Here is a 27315-nt window from a genome sequence, read left to right as displayed (position 1 = left end):
TAGTAGGTATGAGCACAAACGCCAAGACAATTCTCTTGTTAGTAATTAGGTTTTCTATGTTAGTGCAACACCTCAGAAAACCTGTAATTCTGTGCTCTTTCAATTCTAAGGAAGTGGACTTTTAGTATTATTTTGATCTGTCCTCTAGTTTCAAGGTATGGCACGTTATCTGTTCTTTCATATTAAATACATTCATTTAGGTTACATAGCAAATGCATGTTTTAGTGCTATTCCATGTCTTTGAAAAGGCATACCAATTAGAAACCATTTCTTAAAGCAAAAAACATTCACAGCTGAAAAATGCACCGAACACAATAGAAAAAAAAATCACCATAATTGTATTCCATTACTCTCTCACTTTGCAGTGTGTTCAAATGAAAATAACCTTAAGGAAACAGTTACACTTTGTGGAGAACCAATGTGCAGTCTTCGTTCTCCTTGAAGAGACTGGACATAACTGGGTCATCTTTGGCCTGTACATTCTTCAAATAATAGTTTACTATCTTGCCATCGAGTTTGTACTGATGAGGAATGCTTTCATACGGTTTAAGATCAAGGTCCAGGACAGAAACAGAGAAAGTGAATCTTGATTTGGATGCTAGTACCACAGGTCTTTGCTCAGAGCTGGAAAACAAAACCGTATTGCACATCTGAGTCACCGAAATTAGGATTTTTCATTCACATGTCCCAAGTCCCCTTACCAATGTGACTCTCGTATTTATTTTACAACTTTCATGAAAGCCTAAGAAAATAAATTTCAATGTAGCACTTAGGAAACTACAGCTCCAGCTTAAACAGTTTTAAAGTAAATTTGCTGGTTCTTCTTCCAGTCATTTTCCTTTCAGCTTCTGTAAAGTTTAAGTCAAAATGTTACTCACAATTAGTCTGTCTCTGTATTTAGTGAATACACTAAATATCACTATTTCTAGGTGAGATTATATACAAATCAAGAGCCTTATTAACTAGCAGAAGCAGAAGAAATTACAAGCAAGACTTATTGCTGACAAGTCAAAACGGGTAACACTTTGGCAAAGCCTCTTGCCTTACAGTAGATGTCACCTCCTAATTATTGCCTTGTTTCTACTGATATGCTTAATATAGACTTCTGGTTTCTAATTAAACAGTTAAAAGCAACTAATCTAGAAAAAATCTCTCAGATGAGGACAGCAAGGCAGAAAAATTATACATGGTATTTAACTAGGTAGATCTACCATGAACAATCAACTCAAACTTCACGATGGGAGTAAATATAAAAGCTTGACCCTTTTATCAACTTAAAACTCTTCAAAAACAGACGTCTACCCTGTCTTAAATCAGAACCCTACCTTACCAATATGCCCACAGCCAAATATTTGGACACACACATACACAGGAAAAAAAAAAAAAAAAAACTTTTCAACAGTTACATGAATTTACTGAACTGTGTAAATGAATCTTCAGATTCATAATGACTATGAGTCATTCAAAAGCAGATAACTCTTACCATTCGTCTTGTAGACAAGGTGAAAGGGAAATCATGATGGAGCAGTCTTTAGCAGTCATCGCTATTCTGTACTGTTGCACCTACACAACATAGAAATGACAAGAATTTTCCATTATTATTTGTATTTACCTTTATATAAAGCATATACCATTCTTTATGTTCTTGCAAAAGGCACTGGTACACTTAGTATATTACTATGTTGGTAGTTAAAGAGCTAGAAATTATCTCTATAGCAGATGTTTAGCAAGTACAAGTACTCTTACAGCATCCTGTGTAAGAACCGTGTTTATTTCTACAGAAATGTCTTTTCCTGAAGGCCAGAGAAGCATCTGGTCATGTAAATGCCTTCTCAGCCTAGACAGGAAATAAGCAGCTTTTTTTTTTTTTTTTTTTTTTCATGAACAGGTGCTAAATATGTTTGGTTTGAAGTGTTTCTGCTACATAACATACAGGTTGGCACCCTGTCAAAACTAAGCACTTTTACCTGTACAAAATTCTAACAAGACAGTGGTGATGCTAACAGGCTATCCATTGATTTCAGTTACACAAGTGTTTATTAAAAACTGTCAGACAAAAGTTTCAACAATATATACAGGAAAAGTACCTTTGTTAATGCAAATGCTATTGTCCCATCATCTTCAGTTGAAAGATCTAGCAGCTTCTCATAAAATGCTTCATTGTAAGGCCCATCTATCTGTAATGTACTTCTAAATAAATTTTAAAAGAAGATTTACAGACAGCCAAGATGATTTACTGATTGCCAGTGAGATCTTTCTTCAGCAGCCCAGATATTCCGATTAGAACATACCAACACGAACACCAGTAAAGATGGCAACAGGTAATTAACACCCTGACCAGTCCCTATTATCCTCATTTTGTTTAAGATCTGCTACTGTTTAGGTTTGGGTATTTGTTTTTGGTTTGTTTGTTAGTTTGTTTTTAAGATGAATCACTCTTAATTCACTCTCACCTATGTATCACAAAAACAGCATTTTTTAGTGAAAATTGTAAAGTTTCAAAGTTTGTAACTGTGGAAGTTCTCAGAAAGCCATGCTGAAAATAGTGGGGCATAAACTTTCTTACAAGACCCTGCTCCCCACCCCCCGGTTCATACTGTGTGCAAGTACTTGATGTGCTAGCAAGGGAATGGCTTACTCGGTCTCCTTCCTTCCTATGTTAAATACCTGGACTCCTGAAAATATGAACCCATAAAAATGGAGTTTTAGAGCATACAAACACCACATAGACAGAAGACTACATTTTCAAGTGACTTGCTTCCCATACAAACATACAGGTAAGCCACACTGCAAATGATTTACGCAGAACTTAAGGCGAATGCATTGCCTGCCAGAAGATAACCCTTCAAATTGCAACAAAGGAACCCAAAACACTCGAAGGGGCACAAAGCTGCACCATCTTGTAAGTGAAGCCAGAGCGCCCTCTTGTGAGCACTGGCAGAATTACAGGCAAGTTACCCCCTCAAGAATGCAAAAAAGTGTCAAAGTTCAGGCTTTTTATAGTGATTATTTCAACCAATAAGCCTTATTTTAGAACAAATGTAGCAGCTTGCAATATTCAATATTTGTTCACCAGGCATGATATATAGCAAGATAAAGATTCTTGTGTCTCAAGTATGATTTGATCACTTGTGATCTGGCATTTTAAGCTACTCTTACTCTTAACAAGGTCAGGCTGAGCAAGAGCAGACATTAATTAGTCCATTATCCCTTCAAATGTTCTGTTACATCCTGCAAGTTCAGTTTGGATTGTTGCTGAATATCAAATTAAGGGTTTTAAAGGGCAGGTAGTAGGCAGACCAATACAACTTGAGAATGACTGTAAAAATGCCATTATTACTGCATCTAATGCCATTATCATCTTCCATGTTATCTGGCATTTCAAATTAGAGATTCAGAACGTGCAATACCATTAAGGACGGTGACATACAACATACCAAAAGATAACAAACAGTTGCATCTGCATAGATTCAGTCTTGTCTGCAAAGCTATTTAATCAGAACTGAAGACACCAAATCTTACCTCTCTTCAGGAAACTCCTCTAAGTACTGTTCAACTCTATTGTACAAAGGATAGAGTCCTTCAATATCCAGCATGTCAAGCATCTGAGCCTGAAGGGTTTTATAAAGGAGACAACCCTTTGGTAAGCCAGAGCTTTCCAATTTATGTTTACCTAGAAGAAAATATATTTTCAAAAAAGGCAAGCATGATGTCTTTGTTTTGCTTCATTTTGCTATCACACGTATTTGTTCACAAAGCAAATCCAAATATGCTTCAGACCAGTCAAAGAAAAAAGCCAAAACACTTCCATTTCCAAACACTAACGTAACAGGTGCCTGTACTTAATTGCACATTTAAATAGCACATACTTGGCTGTAAAATGCCACACTTGGTATACAACTCTACAAATTATTCAAATGAAAACAAACACTTCCATTGCAATCTACTTGTTCACATCTACAAGAAATTTTTTGCGAGTTTTAAGCCACCACAAATTTGGTTTCAACAGTACAAACTGCTGGCAGAGAGTAATCTGGCAAATCAGAGTCTCTCTCGTATAAATTGAATCATATTTGATATTTGTGTAAGATAGACAGCTCTTTCTCCACACAGTACAGTAAAAAGCAACCAGCAGTAAAACAGATCTTCCTTAAAGCAGATCAAGAAGCACGCTATTTGTATAATTGGAGTAACTAGCAGCATCTTGAACAATTCAAACTTTACGAGGAAGTATCATAATTTACAGTCTTCCAGCAGCTCGCATTTCCCATTTTTCCCTCCAGTATTCATACCTTCTCTTTACCAGGAGTGGTGTAGTAGAAGAAAAGAAAGTGAGCTACACCCTAGCTGGCTAGTCTGACAGAAAGAGCAAGGAAAGGCAAGAAACAGGTGCTATGTAACAAACCAACAAAAGCAGCCTTCATCACATACAACATAAAAATTCCCCAGTCATTTAAAATAATCTATTACTGTTATCAGCTCAAATGGGTATTTTCTTTAATTTATCCTCTGCTACCTTCTGAATTCATTTTTATCCCGGTCAGCAGGTACAGTGGTAAAAGTTCTCACTGCAAGGTCACACTAAAAACAATTATTTTGCAGCTATGCAGCTCAGAACTTTTTTTTTTTAAAGAAAAAAATCACTAAATTCCCACTATTTCAGTTCTCACACCAGTATTAAAGACCAAATGAGAGGCAAACATCTAAATCATTATGTGATAACAGTTATCGACACTGTTCAAGTAATTATTTCTTACCATTTCTTACTAGCTCCTTATTAAAAGCACTTGCTTCACAGTAGCTTCTTCCTTGTGAAACGGGAACTGTCTTCATATCACCTGCCCTGCAGGCATCAGTACTACTTAGTAGCGTCATAGTTATAACATGGACTAGTTCTTTAACAATTGTCCTTGTACAGTGTGGTCCACTGACCAATCCATTTGAAGGGAAAAAGAAAGGTTTTAAGTGACGAGCAAGTTCGTTCCAGTCAGATACACATTCCTGATCATCTTTACAGCCATAAATTAGTTCCCCGTTCTACAAATGAAAAAGAGAGATTGAGACACTTCATGAAATACAGTTACTCATACTTAGTTAATCAAAGTATCAGATTTAATGTTTTTAAATAACACATGAAAGAGTATAACAGTATACATACAAATACACCCATTCCCAATCTCTTACAAATTTGCCCTCTTAAGTTTACTCAGATACCCCAGGTAACAACCTTTGAATTAGGACCAGAAATAAAACAAGCCATTTAAGTCACATGCTACTTACTCAACTTAATAAACTGTAAGTAATCAGAACATTAGAAGTGAAATGATACTTAGCTAGTTTTCCTATTTCTTCTTTTTGAATAATGTCAATAGTGAAAAAGTGCAATGTTAAACAACCTTCTTTTAAAAGCCAAATAGGAAAAGGAAAGCTATAATAAAAAGGGACAGAAAAATCATGATATTTACCTGCAGTCTAATAGTAAAATAGGACAGTTCATACAACTTTAAGTAATTCAAGTAGTTGGTTTAATACTTGAATAAATTGAAAATAATTTTATTTCTTAGACTTAATCTGAAAATCCACATAATCCATCACTTACTGCTTTATATTTTCCCTACGTTACTTCCACATAAAAAGGTGACTCGCTACTTCTTCAGTGAGGCATGCTGTGCATTTGACTTGCATGAATGTTGTAATTGTAATTTCCAAAAATACTTGTAGCAACGTGCGAAGTTCTCTACCTTCTTCATCCTGAGGCATACCAAGTTTTAAAATGGTCATCTTTGAAAGTCTTTTTCTATTAGTTGTTCCTTGGTGATTCATTCCAACTAATTAGTTCTGGGAAACTCTTATTTACCTATAGAATCACAGAATCATCTAGGTTGGAAGAGACCTCCAAGATCACCCAGTCCAACCTCTGTCCTAACACTAACAAGACCTCCACTAAACCATATCACTAAGGGCTACATCCAAACGTCTTTTAAAGACCTCCAGGGATGGCGACTCAACCACTTCCCTGGGCAGTCCATTCCAATGCCTAACAACCCTTTCAGTAAAGAAGTTCTTCCTAATATCCAACCTAAACCTCCCCTGGCGCAACTTTCGCCCATTCCCCCTCGTCCTGTCACCAGGCACGTGGGAGAATAGACCAACCCCTACCTCGCTACAGCCTCCTTTAAGGTACCTATAGAGAGCGATGAGGTCTCCCCTGAGCCCCCTCTTCTCCAGGCTGAACAACCCCAGCTCCCTCAGCCGCTCCTCGTAAGACTTGTTCGCCAGACCCCTCACCAGCTTTGTCGCCCTTCTCTGGACTCTCTCGAGCACCTCCATTTCCTTCTTGTAGCGAGGGGGCTACCTGTCCTAACGTGAAATCTAACTACGGATTTTTCCATTTTTCCATTCTCTTCTACTTCATGGTCCGTTAGCGATGGTGCCAATTAAGCAGTATCTTGACTGTTCAGGTGCTGAAGTCAAGTTGTTTAACCAAGGCAAAAAAAAAAAAAAAAAAAAGGCAAGACAGAGACAGATTTGATTGCTTACCTTAAATATTTTAAAAAACATTTTACTCACCTTAAATATTTTCAAGTTGTTCTGTGCCTCCTGTAATAAGCTCTTCAAAGCAAAGTGCATTCTTTGTTTATTTCTGGGGGGGGGGGAAAAAGCAACTAAACATCCAAGAATGTTTTATCACCACCATTAGATATTTACACCTATGCCTGGAGGACTCTGTCGAGTCAGAACTGGGCACCTGAAGTGAACACGCCCATTAAGCATTGTTACTCATGCTAAAGTCACTGCAAAGACTAAGTAACTATTGGAAATTAGAATTTTAAATCTGGGTAAATTAAAACACTTCTGAGGTTTCATGTTATGTAGCAGAAGGTACTGTTGCATTAATTAAGGAATTCTGATTCCTGAAATAGGTGTTAAGAGGCATATAGCACCAGAAATACTCACTGTAAAAGTCAGACAAGCAGGCATTAATCATTTTTAATGCTACTGGGAAACTCAAAGTAATCTGAGAAAGAAATCTACAATGGATTTTTTTTTTGGCAAAAGCACAATCAAGTCACACAACTCCTTACCCTGAGAAGAGATCCAATGGGCAATATTTACTTGGTCGCTTCCATTTTCCATTTGCTACCTGTTGAAAAGCAAAACTACTCTTGTTAATCACTTTCTGTAATAACTGTTCTCAGTTATTTTAAGGCAGGTGTGTGGCACTAATATCCTCTCTTCAGAAGTCCCATGACATTTAAACCCCTTGGACATACAGCTCATGACTACTAAGTGTCTTCATTGTCATATTTACCTCAAATCACTCAAACTGCATTCACAAATGGAAAGCAGGAAGAAAGGTCACATTAAATTCCAATAAGGCACAGTTATATGATTTCAGACACATAATGGACATTGCTCAAATACATTCCACATGTTACATGCTGCTTTAGGGTATGGGATGCCACTATGCATTCACTGAGCTCTATTTGAGAGGAGATTTGACATAGGAATTTACCTAATCAACAGCTTCAATAGTCCCCAAAGACTAATATTGTATTTGTTTGCTTCCAACTTCCCACAGAACTTTTTCCATCTCTCACTAAACAGATCCACACCCAGCAACTCAAATGCATATCCACCTACCATTGTTAGTCATATCGGAGGTTTAAGCAACGATATGCAAGTTTCAACATGAAATAAGATTAGAACTGTGAATAAAACACAGTACTGTCAAAAGAAAGCAGGATGAAGACCAAAAAAAAATTACCTTTAGATGCTGATGCATACAGTAACGACACACCTTGTGCTTTATCTCCTGTGAAACATGGCTGGAAAAAGGAATGAAGCCACACTTCGGCTAAAACAAACAAACAAAAATGATTACAAATAGAAATGCATTTCTTTATACAAAGGGCACACAATATGCAAATCTTCCAAGTATTTACACAGAAAAAAATTATAAATCAACACCTAATACTTAAAGGTTTTATATATGTCACTGTACATTATTCCCAATTTTAGAGTACTCATAGAAGAAATAAGGACAAGCAAAATTGCTGTGGCCTACAAAAGAAGCCTACTAATATCTGGGAATTTACCAAGTTTCAAAAGATCAGGAATTTGGGGAGGGAGCGGGTATGATATTTTATCCTATGGGTCACAGCAAAAGCAGTGAGCTATGCCATATTCCACTGCTGCATTTCTTCAAATCTGCTCTGGTCAGTACACGCTTAAAAACTGTAAACAAACAAAAAGACAAAAAAAAAAAAAAAACAGAAGGATTTTCTCCTATTCAATACCTTAATCTCTATGCAGAGGATTGGCCGATGTTCCACAAAGCGATAGGTCTGCAGCCTGGTAAGATTAGGAAGGCACATTGCATAACCACTAAGTGTGTCCATATCTTTATCACAGCGCGACTCTGGAGAGAAAAAAAAACACCACCGAGAAAATTAAGTGTGTGGATGTTTATTTTACACTGTAGTTATGTTGTTCAGCAGTTGGGGGAAGAAAGAAACGAAACAAAACACACACACAAAAAAAAAACAACACTAAGGCAGGACACAGTTTAGCAGGATTTAGCCAATTATGCACTTGCAGAGATCTGGCCTTTCCATTAGCAACACCCATTTTCTCTTTCCTCCGAAGTGTCATAAAGAGTGCTTCAAGAGCTGCTTTTTATGGCCCATTTCCAGCTCATCCTAAGAAACTTAGCAATGAGAGGCCTGAAACAGCAAAGGAGTGGCCAAGGTATTCAAAGACATGATCTCATGTTTGCTTACTAAAATTGCATGCAGTAGCTACCATCCCTGGGCTTGTGGAAATGGACAGGCATATCAACAGTGACAGGCAAAAGTTGAGGAGAAAGTGTAAAATCTAAACAGAATCCACAGGTGGCTTAGCTCAGTTCCTCAGTTTGCATGTAGTGCTTCTGCAAGGTTTCAAACATTTGTCCCAGGCTTGAAATCCAGATGCAATGTACTAAAAAAAAATTCTGATAGGAAGCAATTAACTGAAGAACCACCTCTCGAGGAGAACCAGTCTCCCTAACATTGAAGTGTTTACAACAAAATAATAAATAGGACAAAAGCAACATAAAAGAAACAAAAGTTAGGTTCCTCCTCCTTAAAGGAGGATTCCTGATTCTATGATAGTTTATAGCAAGAATTTCTTCTATTAAGACCACTCAAAAATAGTATTTTTGAATACAGTCCACATAAACAGTCTTGAGAAAAAAAAAAAAAAAACAAGCAAGCAAAAAGGTTTCAGACTAAGGTTACAAGGAATTACATAGATTAAAGCCTTGAAATAAACTCCCTCCACACACCTTCAGGGAAAGGTAACAGGACAGAGAAAGGTCTGTGAGATTTTAATTCAAACTTAATGAGAACGTACAATCCTAGTTTTTCAAATATCTCTGTTGCTAAAAAGACAGAGAATACATGTGTTCAGTTAACAGCATCTGTTCCTAAAAAAAGCCCATTCTGAAAAATATATCACAATAGAAAACAAAACAAAAAAATCACAGAAAAGGAAGCCTCAGTAGGCACCAGCCTGCAAACACATGCAGTACTTCGCTAGGATGAGCAAGAGGAAACGTCTCTTTTTCAACAAAATGATCTTAAACAAAGTAACTGAATTCTATTATTAACTTCTACGAAAGTATCATTGGTTTTGTAACTTCTGTTTTTTACTTTAGCAACTTTTATTAGGCACAGTATTTACTTACCTTGCTGGTTTCTGGCACTGTGAAACTGTTTCTCAGAGGTGACAACAAGTCAATACAGAGTGTCCTGCCCTTTCCATAGGTAAATTAAGTCGCTTTTTCCCAGGGATCAAAGGCTTCAAAGAACTGGCTACACTTACCAAAGGATTTAATATCACATCTTTCTTCAATGAACTCTCCTAAAACAAGTTTCTGAGCCTTCCAAAGAAGGCTTGAGAAAACAATATTTTAATATGTATCTTCCACCTCCCTCACTGATCTTTCTAAAGGACTTCAAGAGCAAGGTAAAAAGCTTGTTCAGGAATTAACAAACACAGGCTTAAAGTGGATCCCTTTCTCCAATTTGACGAAACCACTATCAGATGCAATTTTAAAGCCTGGAACACACCCATTTTTCCACAACAAATTTTCAGCTTTTCATTGTTTTGGTACTGAAAGAAGTTCCCTCATGTTCTGAGTTATGATGCTTTTTTAACTTTATTATAAAGCACAATGTTTCTATAGCTTGAGGAATGACCCTCCTTTAATGGGGCACTTACCTGGCCTCTCTGGCTGAATCTTTAAACAGAGCTGTCTTACGAAGTCTAAAGGCAGTTGAATAATTTCCTATTAAAAAAAAAAAAAAAGTAAATATTTCAACACAAAGATTAATACCCAGTTTGGGAGTCTTAAAATGGAATACCAAAGTTCAATGGACATTAACAGCAGTATACTAAACTATACAACCAGCAGCTGCTCCCTCAGGTTAACCACCTATATGAAGACCTGTACCTGAGTTCACATACAACACTGTGAAAACAAAATGGAATTTTAACAAATGCGTGAAAAATATCATTTTTCAGGATGACTTTAATGTTCATGAAGAAACTTGCATCATTTCCCAAATGAAACAGTCCCACTTCTGGCTGGTGTCTCACTCCCCACCCCTCCACGGCAGAATTGTGCCCATCAGGTTCCAACCCTAACTTCCCCACTCAGGTACCTGATGGTCAGTTAACTAGATCTCGCCACCTTGAAGTACATGGCAAGGAAAATGACTGCACACAAATCTAGACTGTTTGTGTGAACCAGATTCCTCCCCTTGTTTTCCAAAGATAGTCTCAAAATCTATCTTTCTTACCTCTCACCTTATACAGGGCCAAGAAATGACCACTTTTTTTCAGTAGTAGCTTGAAACCGCTCAAGCTACAGAGTACAATCCAATCACCTCATCAGCACAAAGCAGGATCTTTGTTCTTAACCAAATGCTTCTTGTGTGTGTAGCTTGCTCAAATCTGTAAACCCTATTAACTGCTTTCAGTGGCATTCAGTGTTCCCGAAAAGACTGTATATTTTACAATGCATAAGCCATTTATTTTAAGAATAAAGCATTTACCCCATGGTGAACATAATTCTCCCCAAAGAACTGCTTCATGACATGTTTTCCAAAGTCTACGATGTTTTGCAGATGGTGTAGTATTTCCTCTGAAGTCTGGAAGAAAGAATCATAGTAATTAAATTATGAAATAATGATAAACAACACTCAAGGATACATACGCGTACTAGTCATAGACTTAGCAGACCAATTAAGTCAGTACATGTTGAAATTAAACGGACACACACAACTTGTGCTACATTTGTTTTCCCACTGCTCTTTAAGAGGCTGGGATGGCCACAAAAACAGTCAGAGAAGATGATTATTCAACTTAAGTTTCAGAGGAAAAAAGGACAGAGAAAATTAAAAAAGTGGAAGTTGGGGAGATTACTCAAGATCTATTATTAGTCCTCAACAGCTCAAAGATCTGTAAGTAAAAGTAGAGACACAGCAAGCCTCTTCACCAACAGGTTGAGATTAGGAGAGGCTTTGTATCCTACAGAATACTTCACTTGGAGGTTCAGAAGAGAATGGCCCAAAAGACTGAGCCAAGTCCCAAACCTTTGCACAAACATAACTTGTTACCTGTCCCAAATGCTGCCCTAGACAATGAAAACTCTTAGTATAGCACCATCTTCCTTTAATTTTACGCTGTGCGTCTATAAGGAAACACCAAAGTTCTTCCAGAAGATAAAAATGCCAAGCTAGACAGAAACAAAGCTGCCTGAGTACCAGCAGCAGGATGGCCACATCGGCGTAGTCTCGCTTGGACAGACTTCTGCACCCCAGAGAGGCAGCAGAGGGCCCGTACACGAGAAGCTTTACAGTATGATCACATCCCCGGTACTTTAGCATACTCTGGTTCTCTGCACACTATTCTATTGGTACTACAACCTCCAAGCTCCCTTCCTGTATCTTTTTCTGGAAAAACACTCCTTTGCCTACACTACAAAGCACTGAACCATACAGATGTGCTCCTGGGATTACGTTACAGTAGAAGAAGAGGAAGTGCAACACTGATGTCCCAGTTAGAAAATCACAGAGGAAAAAAAAACATCAACAGGAGAAAAAAAATAAGTTTTGTACTCTGCACTACAGAGCAGAGTAAGAGAAAATAAAATGCTAGGAGGACCTCACTCAGGCAATGACAAAGACTGGAGGGAGAACCAGGGAAAAACAACATCCAGCACGAATTAAATGTGTAAGGAGGATAAAGCAGACCGTCACTAATCAGGCAATTTTATTAACTTTATTGTATAATGCCATTACAATAGGTAGATTTTTTTTCCACCAGGAAGGGTTACCTAACAAATTTACACCAATTGCATAACTCAGATTATTTTGTTACCATGATTCAGGCCTGCTGAGACTGTTTAATACCAAGTTTAATACTCTTTCCTTAGCGGAATTAATTTTCCAGACTGAAACAGCAATTCACAACACTGCAATACACCGCAACACTTCACAGAATTAGAGGCTGCTACTGTATGTTGCTGCAGTACTCCAGCCCTTTACTTCAGTAGCACACAGTACTACATACTGTTACTTTATTATGGAGTGCGCTACAAAAAAAATAAAATTAAAAAATCCTTTGCAGCAAGTAGGAGAAGTCAAGTTTTCTCCGAACACTTGCACAGCATTTCTATCATTCTATAAAGGCCAGGACAGCGCTAATTCTTTAAAATGCCTGGCATACTGTACGCGGAGTTATTTCTCAGAACAGCTCTCCCTGAATCCCTTCAAGAGAGCCAAAATAAGCTTGGAGCCTCCTCAGAACAGGCAATCTTCCACTGCTTGAGTTCTACAACAGAACACACACTGATGGTGCCTGAGTAACTTTCTCAGCTGCAGTCATCTGGTCTAAAGTGCCTTTAAGAGACAATAATTAATAGGCAACAAGATAAGTGAGCAGACCACCCACACGGGCACGAAAAAGCCTATTTTTAAAGCAGCATTGCTCAGCCTGCGTTCTGCAGGAAGGCCAGCACCCATCACGAGTGCTGAGCACACCTACATCCACGAGAGGTGGCTGCCAACAGCCTGAGCTCCTTCACTGCTCCCCACACAAGGCAGAGAGCAGCGCTGGGTACGTCCCTGTTCCTCTGCCCTCTGCGCTCAGCCTGCTTTGACACCTGCCCACATCCCTTTAACAGCAAGTGTATTGGGAACGCTGGAAACAAGAAATAAAAACCAACTAACAAACTACTGGAGCACCACCTTTTAACATTAAAAAACACAAAGATGAAAAACTTTGAAGGACCCACCATTCCTGCCAGTTCATTTAGCCAAAAACGCCAAATCTCAGAGGTTCCACATAATAAAAAGGCAAACATCCACTCATACAAAAGACTCGTGTACACTACAATTAGCAACTTGCCATTGAAGTCATTCCATGAGTCCTGATACTTGGTATTCTACTCAAGAAACGTAATCCCCAGTTATATGATTTATTATCAGTACTTTTCATTCAAACACTTAATTGTAACAATAAAATTATAATTTGTGATAATATCGCCTTGTTTGACTACTAAATTATGTAGTCCCAAATTCATTACCAAGCAGTATAAATGCACAGCAATACTTGGACTTTTTTTTATAAAACCTTTTCCAAAGGAGTTAAACAGCAGAGACTGAGATGCACATCTGAATTTCAGTATGCCTCTTACTAGGAAGTACTTTGCTTCAGCTGGTTCTTTCAGAGTTGTTTACACTGGATGAGCTACAATGTCACATGCAGAAATGTATCACCTTAGATCCTAACTGATCTGGCACCAGACAGGAATGTAAGTTACACCTAAAAAACATTTCTTCTGTATCGCAGTCACATTGCTCTGTCCAAGTTTGTCCCAAAACTCTGCTTCTGCAGGGCCACACTCGTTGCTACATCAGATATAACCCAGAGGAACACCTACTGCGATGTATCTCTATGCTTGGTGGGATTCTGAGCAATTTTATTCATCTGATTATGCAAGAGAAAAAAACCTCAAGAATCTGTGCGCTGTTCAAGAAGTAAAAGAACAGTATGCCCAGGCCATTTTCCCTTGTGTTTCACTATTCCAATCCAGAAACCTACATGCACACCAAAGAAGTTCACAGAAGTATCATCAACTTCAACTCTGAGATACGTAAATGTGAAGTTACTTCCTAGCTTCCATTGCAATTTCTTCCTGACATGCCAATTTTTAAAAAACAATTAGGATGCAAGAATATCTTCAGACGAAATAAATAAGGAAATGCTGGTACCTCACATGTTTTGTTCTTTAAATAAGGAGCCATAGACTGCTTTGTATTCAAGCCATTCCCTGCATCTCTCAAGTAATGTGCCATAAAGACTACTCACTAGGTTAGAGAAATGGCAGAATTTGAACCTCCTGCCTCTTTTGCTCTTTTATTTTTTCCATGGGAGCACTGTGCTGACACTTCATTTTTACCCATCACCTTTGATTCTTGATCGTTTTTTATCCCTTTTAAAGCAAATCTAAGGTAACCCCCTTCAGTTCCTTTCTCAAGCAGAAAAATCTTGTGCCACAGTCCAAGAAAATGGAGGCTGTGTCCTGCTCTGCTCTTTCTGCAACAGATAGGGCAGTGAAGTCGCTCAGCGACAATGGCCGTTCTTGCAGTATTTCCTGCAGCACCACTGCACTCCCATAGGTCGATAAGCAACATTAACACTGTCCCCGTTGCCACAGACATCCTTACAAAAAGCCACACCTTCTACACATTCATTGCCGTCTTAAAATTTGACCCCCACAAAGGTCATGGTATCAGCAGTCACATAATCTTAGTTACGTAAGAGGACCTCAAATTTCCTTCTGTTGCCAAAACTCCTGAAACGCAAGCACATTTCAAAACATCCTCTTTTTCTTACTCCTGTCGGTCGCAGTTCTTTTGCAGGTTTCCTCTCTCTCCCCAGATGGGTTTTTTTTAGCTTACCTGGGGGCTTTTATCACCAGTATGTGTTGAATCTTACCTTATTCTGGTTTGGGGGAGACTTCAAAAACCGCAGCACCACACAGCGCTAAAGAAAGATGGGAAAGAATATTGATTTCGTTAGTATTTAAGCGCATCAAAGTAAATTTCATCTGAACACCACAAATGTCTGATTCCCCAATCTAGCTCATCTAAGACACTGGGAAAAAAAAAAAAAAAAAAAGGGCATTTTAAAGGGTTGATTCACTCAACTTGAAATCAAGTACATCAACTTCTGCTCCCAGATTTGCCACGACCTCCTCTATTGACCTTAACAAGGCAGCCACTCTGTTTCCTGTCACCAACTGTAAAAGGGAGAACACTCCCTTAGCTTCTATCACTGAAAGTCTGCTGTGTCAATTTTGACTGCCTCTAAAACACAGCATCAAATAAAAATACAGAACAACACCCGATCGTCTTTGCCCAAAAGGTCTTTGGAAAAAAACCACTAAAATATCTGGTTATAACATTTTGTAACACTGTGCTGATTTTAAGGAGATACCTTTTAGTTAGCAGCAATAGCTACACAGCTCTACTGATACTATTGATATTAGTACTGAGAATTATTACCACTGAAAATATCAGGGGAATCTTTTTCATGCTATTGCATTACTGATTCATTCAACTGATTCTTTACTTGCAAATCCTGTGTGCAGTTGTTGCCACGAGGTTTTCTGTCTGTTATCTTAAATGCTTTAAGGATTGAACATCAAAGATACAACATGCTTATCTGCATGCAAATGAAGGGCCAAATCCAGAAGAGAACAGATTTCTTAGGAAGCTGGTGCTACTCTTCACACTTTGAGGATTGGATCAACTAGATCCTAATGTTCCCCAAATTTCATTCCCTATATGTACCCCCATAAGCCCTTAGAACGTTTAACAATATTTTCATCGATGCACTATTTACCCCCAAAGTGTTAAGTTAATTGAATAGCAGTCCCGTACAGACAAAAAGATGAAAAAAAAAAAAAAAAAAAGAAACCAACCAAACAAAAGCCAGGCTACAAAATCAAGGAGAGAAAAAAAAATCAATGCATTAAAGTAGGAAAAAGTAACACATGACGCATCAAGAGGCTTCACATCTTTTGAAGAACTAAGACAAGCTAGAAAAAAACAGTGAATTCAAAGGAAAAACTCTGCAATTTTTTCTTTTATTAAAAAACAATCCTGCAGTCCTTTCTTTGTAAGTACTTTCAGCATTCAGTTAGCAACAACAGCCATCAGAATATCAAATATGACTGCCCTTATTCTTCAAATAAAGAATTTAAGCAAAATTCTTGCATGAAAACACAGCAGTTTGGTAACTGGTAACAAACATTCCCACCAGAGCCCATTACCACGCTGGAGCTACAGCCAAACGTGGCCAGTTGTTAGAGGCAGCTCAGTGTGAGTGGGAGCAGCAAGGATACAGAAAGCTGCGTCTCACAGAGCACATCGGGATTTTAACAATTGCTCCACGCTCTAGAAGGGCACTGCATCAAGGCCCAGCAACGTGAGACTTCAGCCTTATACTTAAACATCTGCTTAAAGGCAAATACTTCTTTGGCACCCTACCGTGAAACAATTGTTTGTTTGTCTTTTACATCATAACTAAAAGTTGATGCTTGCCAATAAAGAGAGAAGCTGTAAGAGGGGCTGCAAAAATGTGCTGAAAGAAGTCACTGGAGAAGACAAATGCGTGTGTGCATGCACACACAACTTTTGTCTTAACGTATCTTGGGAAAAAACAAGTTGCTGATCTTGGTCCCCAGAAAGTCTAATGATCATCTGCAGTAATTTTTCTTCTCTAAAGCAGTTACTATAGCTATTATTTCAATTTTACTTAAAGAAATCCAAACACTGCTTGCAGTTAAGCCAAAATAACAAAATATGACTGGCATCAATCTAGGCACTTTGGATTAGGCAGTTGCATCATGAAGCCAGGATTAAAAGAAAATTACATTTATTCCTTCACAGACCGGTATTTGATATTGGACTAAAATTTTTTGGAAATATCTTTTAAACTTCTTTCTCTTAAGACCAAGCTACTCTGCAGGCCTCCTGAACGGGGGAGTTTTCACAAGTTAAACACAACTGGGATAACTCTATAATCCTGATACTTCATGCTTCAGGAAAAAATAAACATAACAAATAAAAAATAAATAAAAAATAAAAATAAACAGAACTAGTTTGCATCACTGAGGCGCTTTTGACTTTCACTCTCTTGTTACATTATTAACAAAATCTGTTTAAGAGATGGTGCCTGTGCAAGAAACAGGAAAATTTGCAAAAAACATCATCAACAACAACGACATGTATTTATGTATTTTACTTCTACTCTACCACCTCAGCTCACACGGCTTTTGAGTAAGCTTCTGTACAAGAACATGGAGAATTGGCCCGTCCAAACATAAAGCCTGGGAAACGCCACCTCAGCTTCTGCTTTTCCAAGTCACCAGGCTCACATCATTTGTTATTACATTACTGTTATCCTAACCAGAACAAGTGAAGCGTTTTTCTGTAGAAGCAAAACATTTCTCTGATATCTGGTTCTGCAACTGCCCAGTACAACAGTAAAAGATTCTTATCTAGTTGGTCACCAACTGGTGTTCACATATGCGAGGTCTTCTGGTAGGAACCAAACCTCTTGAGGAAACAACTAAATCCCAAGAGGACTCCCCCTCCTGCCCCCTCCCTCCCTCCACAGCATCTCCTAAGTTGCGGTGCCTGGAACCTCACCGGTGTTTCCGTGAGCGCTGCATGCAATTTTACAACACAAAGTTATTAACCTCTCTGCTATCAACATACTTATGTGATGAAGGCATGTGCTGTACAAGCAGAACAATAAAACCCAGAAGAGCTTTAAAGTTGTCTGTATAAAAGTCATGAGCTTCCAGTTGTGAGCTACAGGGGGAAAACACTCTCAAAGACCGGTAACAAATCTTTCCTACAATTAACGCCAAATAACTTGCTGCAATCAATTAGACACACCACCACCACCACCTACTACTGCTTAAGATGAAGGGATGAAGCTGCTCCTCCGACTTTTACAAGACAATACCCGAAAATGTTGCAGAATTTCTTTATACAATAAAAACTGACTGTTTAATTTAGAGTCTTTAGTGTCAGGCACAAACTGAAGCACAGGAGGTTCCAGCTGAATACGGGAGGGCACTTCTCTACTGGGAGGGTGACAGAGCACCAGGACAGGGTGCCCAGAGAGGCTGTGGAGTCTCCTTCTCTGGAGATCTTCAAAACCCGCCTGGATGCCATCCTGCGCAACGTGCTCGGGGTGACCCTGCTCGGCAGGGGGGGTTGGACTAGATGATCTTCGGAGGTCCCTTCCAACCTCAACCATTCTGTGATTCTTCTCCTCAACCCAAAAAGTTATCAAGAATTTACCCAAAATAGCTCTACAAATGTCAAACTTGCTACTACCACTGTGGCTATTTAGTGCAACTTAGTCGTAGTAGATTTACGCCAGTGTACAGCCATTGCACATACAAAAAGTGCATTCTATCTAAATTTCAGTCAAAGGGAGAGGTGGGGGTTAAGTGAAGTTACACAGGACTGCTATACAAGCCCTACTTGAAGTTACTGTTCTGCAAATACTAATAAATGACATTTTCACTGGCACCAAAGATGAACTACGGACCTATTTTGCTGATATTTCTGCGGCAGAACATTTGAACTGCATGCAGTACATATGCTAGCTAAATTATCCTGACATTTTCTATTCCAAATTCATGTTCCACAAGCCCTTTGATTCTAACTTTAGTTTGAGGGATTTAAACAGAAAACAATGATTTTCTATGCAGAGAATCCACCACGGGAGGGAAGCAGATGGACAAAGAGGTGTCACTGTCACATCTCAGAGAAGACAGCTGCACAGAGGAGTGCTCCTTCCTCTGAGAACTAATAAAACCCAGTAAAAACATGTCCTCCACGCTGCCTAGGAACTCCAGTCAAAGCTTATCTTTATGGTACTCAACAGATGACATTTTAAAGGTCTCCTCATCCAGGGTACCGCTGTGGGACACGAGGGATGAACACAAACTAAACACTGGAAAATTCCATAGCTTATGAAGGCAGTACATATGGTAATATTGTATAAAAGTGCAGGTTTCCAACTCAGTTTTGTTCTGTATAAGAACGTGGATAAGATCACACAAAACAAAGTGAGGAAAGCTACATTTCCTGCCAGTATGGAGGAAGTTTAGCAATCGCTCACGCAAAGCGCAAGGAAGCATTCAAAAATTGGAACAATGTTCTTCTATTTGGCATAGGAGCCCCCTAAGAACAATCTTCTGATCTCTTCACATGAATAAAGATTTTCTGCCACGGCACTTGGCTTGACACCATCCAGTATTTTAAGCCACTATTTGGGAGCAAACGCCACCCCAGCACTCGCTACGTGCAGCAAAGCTCACGAGTTGCATCAGACTTCAGGCGTTCCATTACTCCGTTCTGTCCGGCTACGACCTGGACCACGTGACAGTCCCACAGCAACCCAGGTTTCACTGCACAGCGAAGCTTTCTATAACCTTGCAATGTGCAGGTGGTACCAATTCCAAAAGAATTGTATGAACTTGCACTAGCCATGAATGAGGAAGCGTTTGCCCTCCAGCTAAGCCACCCGATCGCAGTACCTGTAACGACGCCCAGCGATACGCCTCCCAGCGAGCAGAACGGATCACCTCTTGGTGGCCACCCTCAGGCACGCACCGCTGCAGCTGGGTAACACAGTACACGGCCTGACACCCTAACTGTTAGGAAAAAAAGTAGTCCTTAACATTTAACAGGGCATCAAATACCTCATTCCTCTGTCAAACAGGTGAGTTCTACAAACAGGAACATGAAAACGTGTGCTGAGCTTCCTTCCTGCACACTGCTCCAAACCTGCAGTTAGCAGCAACACCTCCAGCACCGGCGGGTACAGCCAGGCGCCTGGCAGCTTCGGTGATGGAGGAGCAAGGCGCTTCGGGAGAACATTAACAGGGAGGGGGAAGCAATTAAAAGTCAAAAAAGTAAAAAGGGATGTTGCTGCTACAGTCGGTGTCACTGCCACACCAGCCTGCAGTATCAGAGCAGAGATTCTCCCTGTTCCCGTCTCATGCCACAAACACGTGACGTTTTCACATCTGCATCTACAGAGCCATCTGAGGCACTAATGTTGTAAGACGAGTTTTAAAGGGTATTTCTGCTTTTCTGTTCTTTCTGCTCTCTTCATTCACTTCCCCTGTCTGGTGTCACCTTCCCTTTCACCTTCGGAAATACACCACTAAACTGCACCACACTCAGAGCATCCTTTCAGTGCAGAAACCTGGTAAAGACAAAGTAAATTTAATAGACTGGTACAATATGAAATCAAAATTCTATAACAGACATTGACTCAAGCAGCTGGCTTGGGTCAAAAAAAAAAAAAAAAAAAAAGCTCTCCAGCTAATCCACTGCTCATTTGCAAATTTGAAGTCTTTCCGACTTCTAATTCTTTTATAATAAAAAAGCTCTGTAGACTGTACTCAAGCAGAGTTGGTCCAGTCAGTGATGGTATCGACAGTCACAGTTACACCTACTTAGCCAAAGAATCAAAAGTAAATACAAAACTGTCTTCCTTTTTTGCAGTGATTATAGATGCATATCTAAATACTAGTTAAACAAGGTTAACGCAAGGAACGTACAGTTTCACAGGTTCGAGTGCCACTCAACTCAAACTAGTAATTGCCTCCTATTCCTAAAAACTTAATTGTTGTTTACAGCACGGCACACATCTCTTCTTTTCTTTCTCCACTGATGACACACCTTGATCACATACTTGGCTTTTCAGCTGGATTCTGTAGCTGCTTGCTTCGGGAAACTTGGGCAGAAGCTCCTTTGCTCGCTCACAATAAATAAATACATAAACGGTTTTCCAAGTAATTACAACTAGGAAAGAAGGAACAAAGGAATGCATTACATTTAGTCATGAATCTGTTTTCTTGTCCTTTTTCTAAATAGGCAAATTGAATGCACTTGGGGGGGGGGGTGTTGCTAGACAGTTTATGTTTAGGTACACATACCCCCGAAAGAACACAATGCTAGAGAAACAAGGTTAAAGAAATGCCCTATAACGGCGGGGGGGGCGGGACGGGACGCGACACACGACAGAAGACGGTTTAGTGGTCCTTAACTCACATTAAAGTTTATGCTGGAATCTTGGTCCAACTTAATCACATGAAAGTTTTTCTTTCCTCAGAAAATTCTACAGAAACAGATGCAAAACTCCTCCCTATGTTATATCGTGTAGCTTTGGTGAATTTTTTTGACCCCTCCAGAGCATGAAATCTATCAGAAATACGAATGACCATTGGTTTGGAATTTCAGAAGAATCTCCTCAAGGATGCAAAAGTTTTTAAGTTCAGGTCTTAACAAAACTGTGTCCTTCCTAATAGTCAAAATAAAATTCAATAAACGGAAGTTGCATCTTGCTTCTGATAACTTCTTAGCATGAAAAAGCAAAGCCAGAGTAATGTGGCCATTCTTTAATCAGTGAGAGAGACAGAGAAGGCCACCACTGATAAGCAAGGCCAGCGAAAGGCAGGGGAGTATTTCTAATATTTATACCTGCAAAGAACAGCAAAAAGAACCAGTGCAGAAGAACCAGCAGTCTGCTCTTTAGTTCCTTGAAGTTGAGACGCTCATAGATATTAATTCACTATTCCACAGACATTAAGACAAAACCACAACAAAACAGAACACAACAAAATCCCCTCCTAGTCAGGGATCTGGAATTTCTCAGGAATGTCTTGGAAGTCTGGGGGGCAATGCTTTACTTACACTACTTTCAAGACAACAAAACAAATTCAGCCAACTCCACATAGAAAAGCAATGGGATGAAAGGGAAGAACAAAACAGGACACTCGGGCTCTTGAACTTACACAAAATGAAGAAGCGCCTCAAGATGATTCTCTCAACAAGACAGCAACTAATGATCGGCATCACTCCCTTTTTGCCAAGTAAGACCAAGCTGGAAAGCTGCATCTAGCTCGTAATGCTGCCCATAAACTTTTCCCTCTCTTAGCAAAAACTCCTGTGTCTAAACATAAAATCTCATTAATGGCCCTCTCTCCAAGTAAGCTCATTACAACAAAATTTTCCATTAAGATCCAGGTTTTAACTACTCTAACCCAAACAAACAAAACAACAGCGAGGCAGACTATTTCATACTTCCAAAGCAGTACTAGGAACAATTACCCAGCCTGATGTGATGCAAAGCACCCCTGCAGACAGAGAATAAATTTTATTTCATAGGAAACAAAACCAATTCAGTCCCCCATATGCAGAAAGGGCCGTTCTGCACGTTCTTTGCAGCCACCGTAAGGCAGCTGCAGTCGCAGTGAAATCAGAACTGAACATCCAGATGCGAGAGAGCCCTCTGCTCCCGACAGTCCCCACAAACCCAGAACGGGGACTGGGAAGGACATCTGTGAAGGAAGCACTGATGACACTGTGATGTCCTTCATCCTTACCCATATAACCTGAAGATTTAAAGAGTATCTCAGAGAAGAACCAGGTATTATTAACCTACTACAAGCACCAACCGTAGGAACCTTACGCAAGTTGGATCATCTGCCTTGACTCCCTCCCTCAGCCTCCTTAGCTCTGCTTCATTTACCTTCTCCATCTGTCATCTCCTTTTTCTATTTAGTAAGCTCCCATATGCTCTGGGGATGGTTTACATATTTACTAGCAAACTAAGTCCCTTACCAAACCCCAAAGATATCTGTTAGAGCTGCTAGCACTCCAAGACAAGACGCAGATTATTACTAACAATAAAGGCACCTGTAGACACACACCACAACCTTTTGCAAACACACATCAAGGTTCCTTTGGACTATCTTATTGAATACAAAACTTTCTGGGAAAAAAACTCCCCCTTTATCGTTTTATTTTATCACATCCAAGTAGTCATCCTGAAATGCAAGCTTAATGTTCAGACATATTTTAAAAGGAAGCATTAGATTGCCATCATATCCCAACATTAAAAAAAAAGAGGCAACTGCAGTGAAGCACAGAAGGAACATGAAGATAACACGGAAGATACATGAAGCAAAAACTTGAAATATGTTTCAAGCAATGTTTCAACATTCAAAGGAAATACAAGTCCTTATTTCTAGAGTCACTTACGCTACTTTATAAGAACAACAATTTCCTGAAGCCTTTACGAAAAGAAGCATTAGTGTCTCTGTAAGAGCAAACAACTGATTAAAAGGCAGAACTACAAATGAGGACTTCCAGCTCACTTCTGAAAAACCAGCTATCTCCACCTCAGAAAAAGGCAACAGCTTACTAGAAGATAACTGTCCTACTGCAGTTCCTCAGAACCCTCCCTGCTGCTCGAGAGCAGAGTGGAGGAGGTAAAGAACAGTCGAGCTCTCTCTTTAAATCAGAAGCCAAATTTGATGCAGAAGGAGCAGCATTCCAATAAAATGCAGGGAATACAAAGCATCTTTTATAAACTGCCTAGCGATCTGTGATTGTGTTCAGCTGTTTTTTTTATTTAAGACTGTATCTGTACCACAGCACTTCAGGCATCTCTGAGAACACAGCTAGAACAAGTAACCAGAGGATTCACCAGATTGTGAATTGTGGCAAGTAAGTTATTTGCAAAGGATACTAGGATTGAATCAAATACTCAACATTGCAACATACGGACAAGGACTACTCATTTACTGATTCAATGAACTTGCAGTTTTTGCGTACTTGGGAGAGATCAGTCTGAATGTATCAAGCACCGGCCTCAGGAACCAAAGGGAAGTGCCAGTTGTATTTCTCACTGGCACCAGTGGTACAGAAGAGCTATCCTTGTTCATTTTCTGGTAGCAGCATTTCAGCAGGTTGCAAGATAGACAAAGGCTTTTTGACCACCATTCAGTCTCAGTTTGGGTTAAGTTAATCACAGCTGTATTAAAAACCAACAGGAAAAGCTTTGCCACCAGAGAAATTTGTCCCACGATACCGTATGTCTGCCAGAATTTTCGATTCATCAGAACTTAAACTACAAAAAGCCAGGAAAACAGAAGTTGGAACATACATTAAGCAAGCAAGCAGCTCCAGTGATGACAGCGTAACTGGAAATTCTTTGCAGGCGTTCCATCTTTAAATGCTGGAGAACTAATTAAAGTAACTCTGCGAAACTATCACTGTAAGAAGAGATGTGCTGACGAGGCCATGCCCCATCCAAGACCCTCTTTTTCTCACGGGGTGACTAGGAACAGAGATGCACTTGCAGTGATTTCCGATTCTTTGCCTCAGTACCGACCGCGCTCTGCAGGCTGCAAGAGCGTGGGCGCTCGGGGGGACTTGTCACTGCGGCATTCTGGAGGTCAGCAGCTGGTGAGCGGGACTAGCCCATCAGGCAGTGCTTCACAGCACTGTCACACAGCACAGCGTGTTCCATGGGACACCGGTCTGAGTGTCAGACCAACCTCTGTCTATAGGCCACCATCCAAAGGCACCGGAAAAAACGCCTGCTTGTTGGCTGCATCCAGGCCTTATCAGCTCATCACTAGCAGAGCTGCTTGTTGGGCATGTGACTTTTCCTGTGACCAAGTTTTCAATTTTGGTACTGTACTAACTCTGGATTAACAGGGCGTTACATTCACGTCTTAAATACGCAGGGAATGGGAGAAGCCAAAAAATAAACATAGCCTTAAAAAGACCCTGCGCCACGAACTGAGGTGTGCCTTGTTCTTCTTAGTCTTCACCCACAAGCCGGCTCTGCTCCACACAATCAGTAGCAAGCGTGTGCCCAGCCTGCCCACTCACCCCAGCCTGAACCCCAGGGACCTGATAACATGAACTTGCACAGAACCAGTTATCAGTGCTTCAGAGAGTAGATCAGAGGGCAGGAGCTGAAGCAAAACTCCCCGGGTCTTTAGTTCACAAAGGGCAGACCAGCTTCTGCTCTCCTCTCCAGAAGGACAGGGGACTTGCGTGGTTTGTTTTTGTTGCTGTTGGTGTTGTTTTATTTTTAAACTTCTCAGATCCTCCTGAAGAAGCAAGGATGAGAGGTTCAGACCCATACAGGTAGGGACCAGCTTCCTTCCCTCATGCCAAGGCACCACTACACATGAGAAGGGAGAACAAGGCGACAACAAGCACACATACGCTTCCGCCCTGGCCTCTCACAATCCCAGCGCTTCTGTCTCAGCCGCCATTCACGTCCCCCTTGCCACAACCAAATCACCATCCCTCCCCCTGACCTTTACACACAGTAAACATGAACCGAAGAGATACAGAAGAAGGACAGCTAAAATAAAATTCAATATCTTAATTATGCTGCTGTTTTGTTCACACAAACCTGAGAATGACTGACAATGGATCACAAGAATGATGATTAATCATGCAAGCATGTCCTGTTTGCAAGGGGCACAGCGCAACAATCAGCATCTAAACACTACTTTAGATACTCCCATTTTCCAAGAGTTCACAAGCTATCTATACAGGAAAAAATATATCTGCTTTACTTTCACTGTATCCTAAAGTTTTGGCCTCCTGTTAAAAAGAGAATTGACACACTCGGCAAGTATTCTGAGTTTCTGGCAGACTTCCTCATCTTCCACGTCTTCAAAGATATCACGATTGCATCACTATTAATCCATTACGCATTCTGATTCCTATTGTTCAGTGACTGCATTTTTTTTTGAGCTGCCTTTTTCAAAGCTAAAATTTAGACAGGAAACAAAATCATGCACTTTTTTCTTGTAGGAAGAATATCTTTTAAGAGTATCTCATATAAAGAGAAACGAGAACCACAGAAACGTCCCTCCTGAAGTTTGAGAAGGCCATAACACTTCCAGCATTTTCCTCAGGCTGATATTTGTTAACGTTTTTTACATTGAATGTACGTTTAAAACCCAGAAAAGATACATCAAACAAATACAGTATTTTTAATCGTTCTTTCATATGTTATAGAAAAAAAAAACGGTTTTCAGGATTCAGCTCATACAGCTTGTAGTTTTTTCTACGTAAATACCACTCTTTAGCCTTTTAGCTTTGCTACCTTTAGATCCATGAAATATCAAGGGCATTTTGGGGCACATCCGTAACAGAACTTATACTGAAACTCAAATTTTTAAGACAAAAAGCGTCCATAAGTACACGTTAGAAAAAGAACAAACTCCTTCGAGGGCCGTTCCGAGCTGAACCCCGGCCCTGTGCGAGGCGACACCCGGTGACAGCAGCCCAGCGCGCACACGCTTTGGCTCGATTCGGCTTCACTGAACGGATGCTGCCCGCCAGAGCGGCGAACCCGGTTTTGTTTGTTTCTTTATGGAAGAAAGCGGAGGAAAAAAAGGGTGCGTGGAGGCACGGGGCCGGCGGGACCCGTCCCCTCACAGAGCTGCACGGCCCGGCCCCTGCAGCCAGACCCCGCGGCCGCCTGCGGGCGGACGAGCGGGCGCCCAGGGGAGCGCGGTCCCTGCCGGCGCTGCCTTCCGTCGCGCCCGTATCGCGACACGACAGGCGGATTATTGCTAGCGCGTCCCCCCGCTGCAAACCGAGGGCCGCCCGTCTCCAGGCTGCCCCCGCCGCTGGCGGGGCGCTAAGGAAAGGCCCGGCCCGGCCCGGCCGCGCACCTGGGGAGGCCCCGGCCCGCCCCCCCCCGCTCCCCTCACGCGGGGCCCGGCGGCGGGGGAGGGGCGCTCTCACCCCGCCGACCAACGGCCGCACCTGGCAGTGCGAGACGACGAGGCTCTGGTTGCCCTCCCCGTGGTACTTCCATTCATTCTCGTCCATCTTCTCCACTTCCATGCCCGGCCCGGGCCGCCCCGCCGCGCCCCGCGGGGACGGTGCCTGCCGCCGGCCCGCCGCCCTCACGCCGCCACCATGGCGGCTGCGCGCCGCCCCTCCGCCCGCCGCGCGGGAAGGCCCGCCCGGCACGGCACGGCACCGCCCCGCCGCCATCTTCGGGCCGGGCAGCCCCGCCCGCCGCCGGCCTGGGGCCGGGCAGGAGCTCGGCGCCGGCTGCTGCTGCTCCCCCGCGCCCGGCCCGGAGCCTCCGTTGCCCCCCCAACGTTGCCCCCCCCGGGTGGCGTCGGGTTGAGAGGCCGGAGGCGAGGAGCAGGCCGTGCCCGTGCTCCAGGACACTCCTCCTTCAGGCACGTCACAGGCTTAGAGTTCTGTTAAAGCGTTAAGGTGTTTCCTTCTTCTCAGCAAGGCTGAGTTCCACATGAATGAAGTGAACTACTGTTAGACAAGTTATCTAAACATCTAAGCTAGCTGTCAAAAATACAGGGTCAAA

General features: G+C 41.0%; 1 protein-coding gene across 2 annotated transcripts; it reads right to left on the bottom strand.

Annotated features, from left to right (window-relative positions):
- Positions 1 to 319: 319 nt before the first annotated feature.
- Positions 320 to 26915, bottom strand: IPPK (inositol-pentakisphosphate 2-kinase). Of its 2 annotated transcripts, none has more exons than XM_050712883.1 (13): positions 26724 to 26915; positions 15052 to 15099; positions 11103 to 11198; positions 10267 to 10333; positions 8301 to 8422; positions 7769 to 7858; positions 7086 to 7144; positions 6571 to 6643; positions 4758 to 5037; positions 3523 to 3673; positions 2088 to 2190; positions 1484 to 1563; positions 320 to 624 (listed from the first exon to the last, which is right to left on the bottom strand). In XM_050712883.1, the coding sequence occupies exons 1-13, from the start codon at positions 26823 to 26825 to the stop codon at positions 399 to 401; spliced, it is 1497 nt and encodes a 498-aa protein (XP_050568840.1). In that variant the 5' UTR covers positions 26826 to 26915; the 3' UTR covers positions 320 to 398. The 2 variants fall into 2 exon arrangements, with proteins under 2 accessions (XP_050568840.1, XP_035414331.1); XM_035558438.2 differs by having other exon boundaries at positions 26745 to 26915.
- Positions 26916 to 27315: the final 400 nt, after the last annotated feature.

Source organism: Cygnus atratus, chromosome 10, assembly GCF_013377495.2.
Source record: "Cygnus atratus isolate AKBS03 ecotype Queensland, Australia chromosome 10, CAtr_DNAZoo_HiC_assembly, whole genome shotgun sequence".
Classification (NCBI taxonomy): Eukaryota; Metazoa; Chordata; class Aves; order Anseriformes; family Anatidae; genus Cygnus; species Cygnus atratus.
This window is presented reverse-complemented; position numbering and strand designations above follow the sequence as displayed.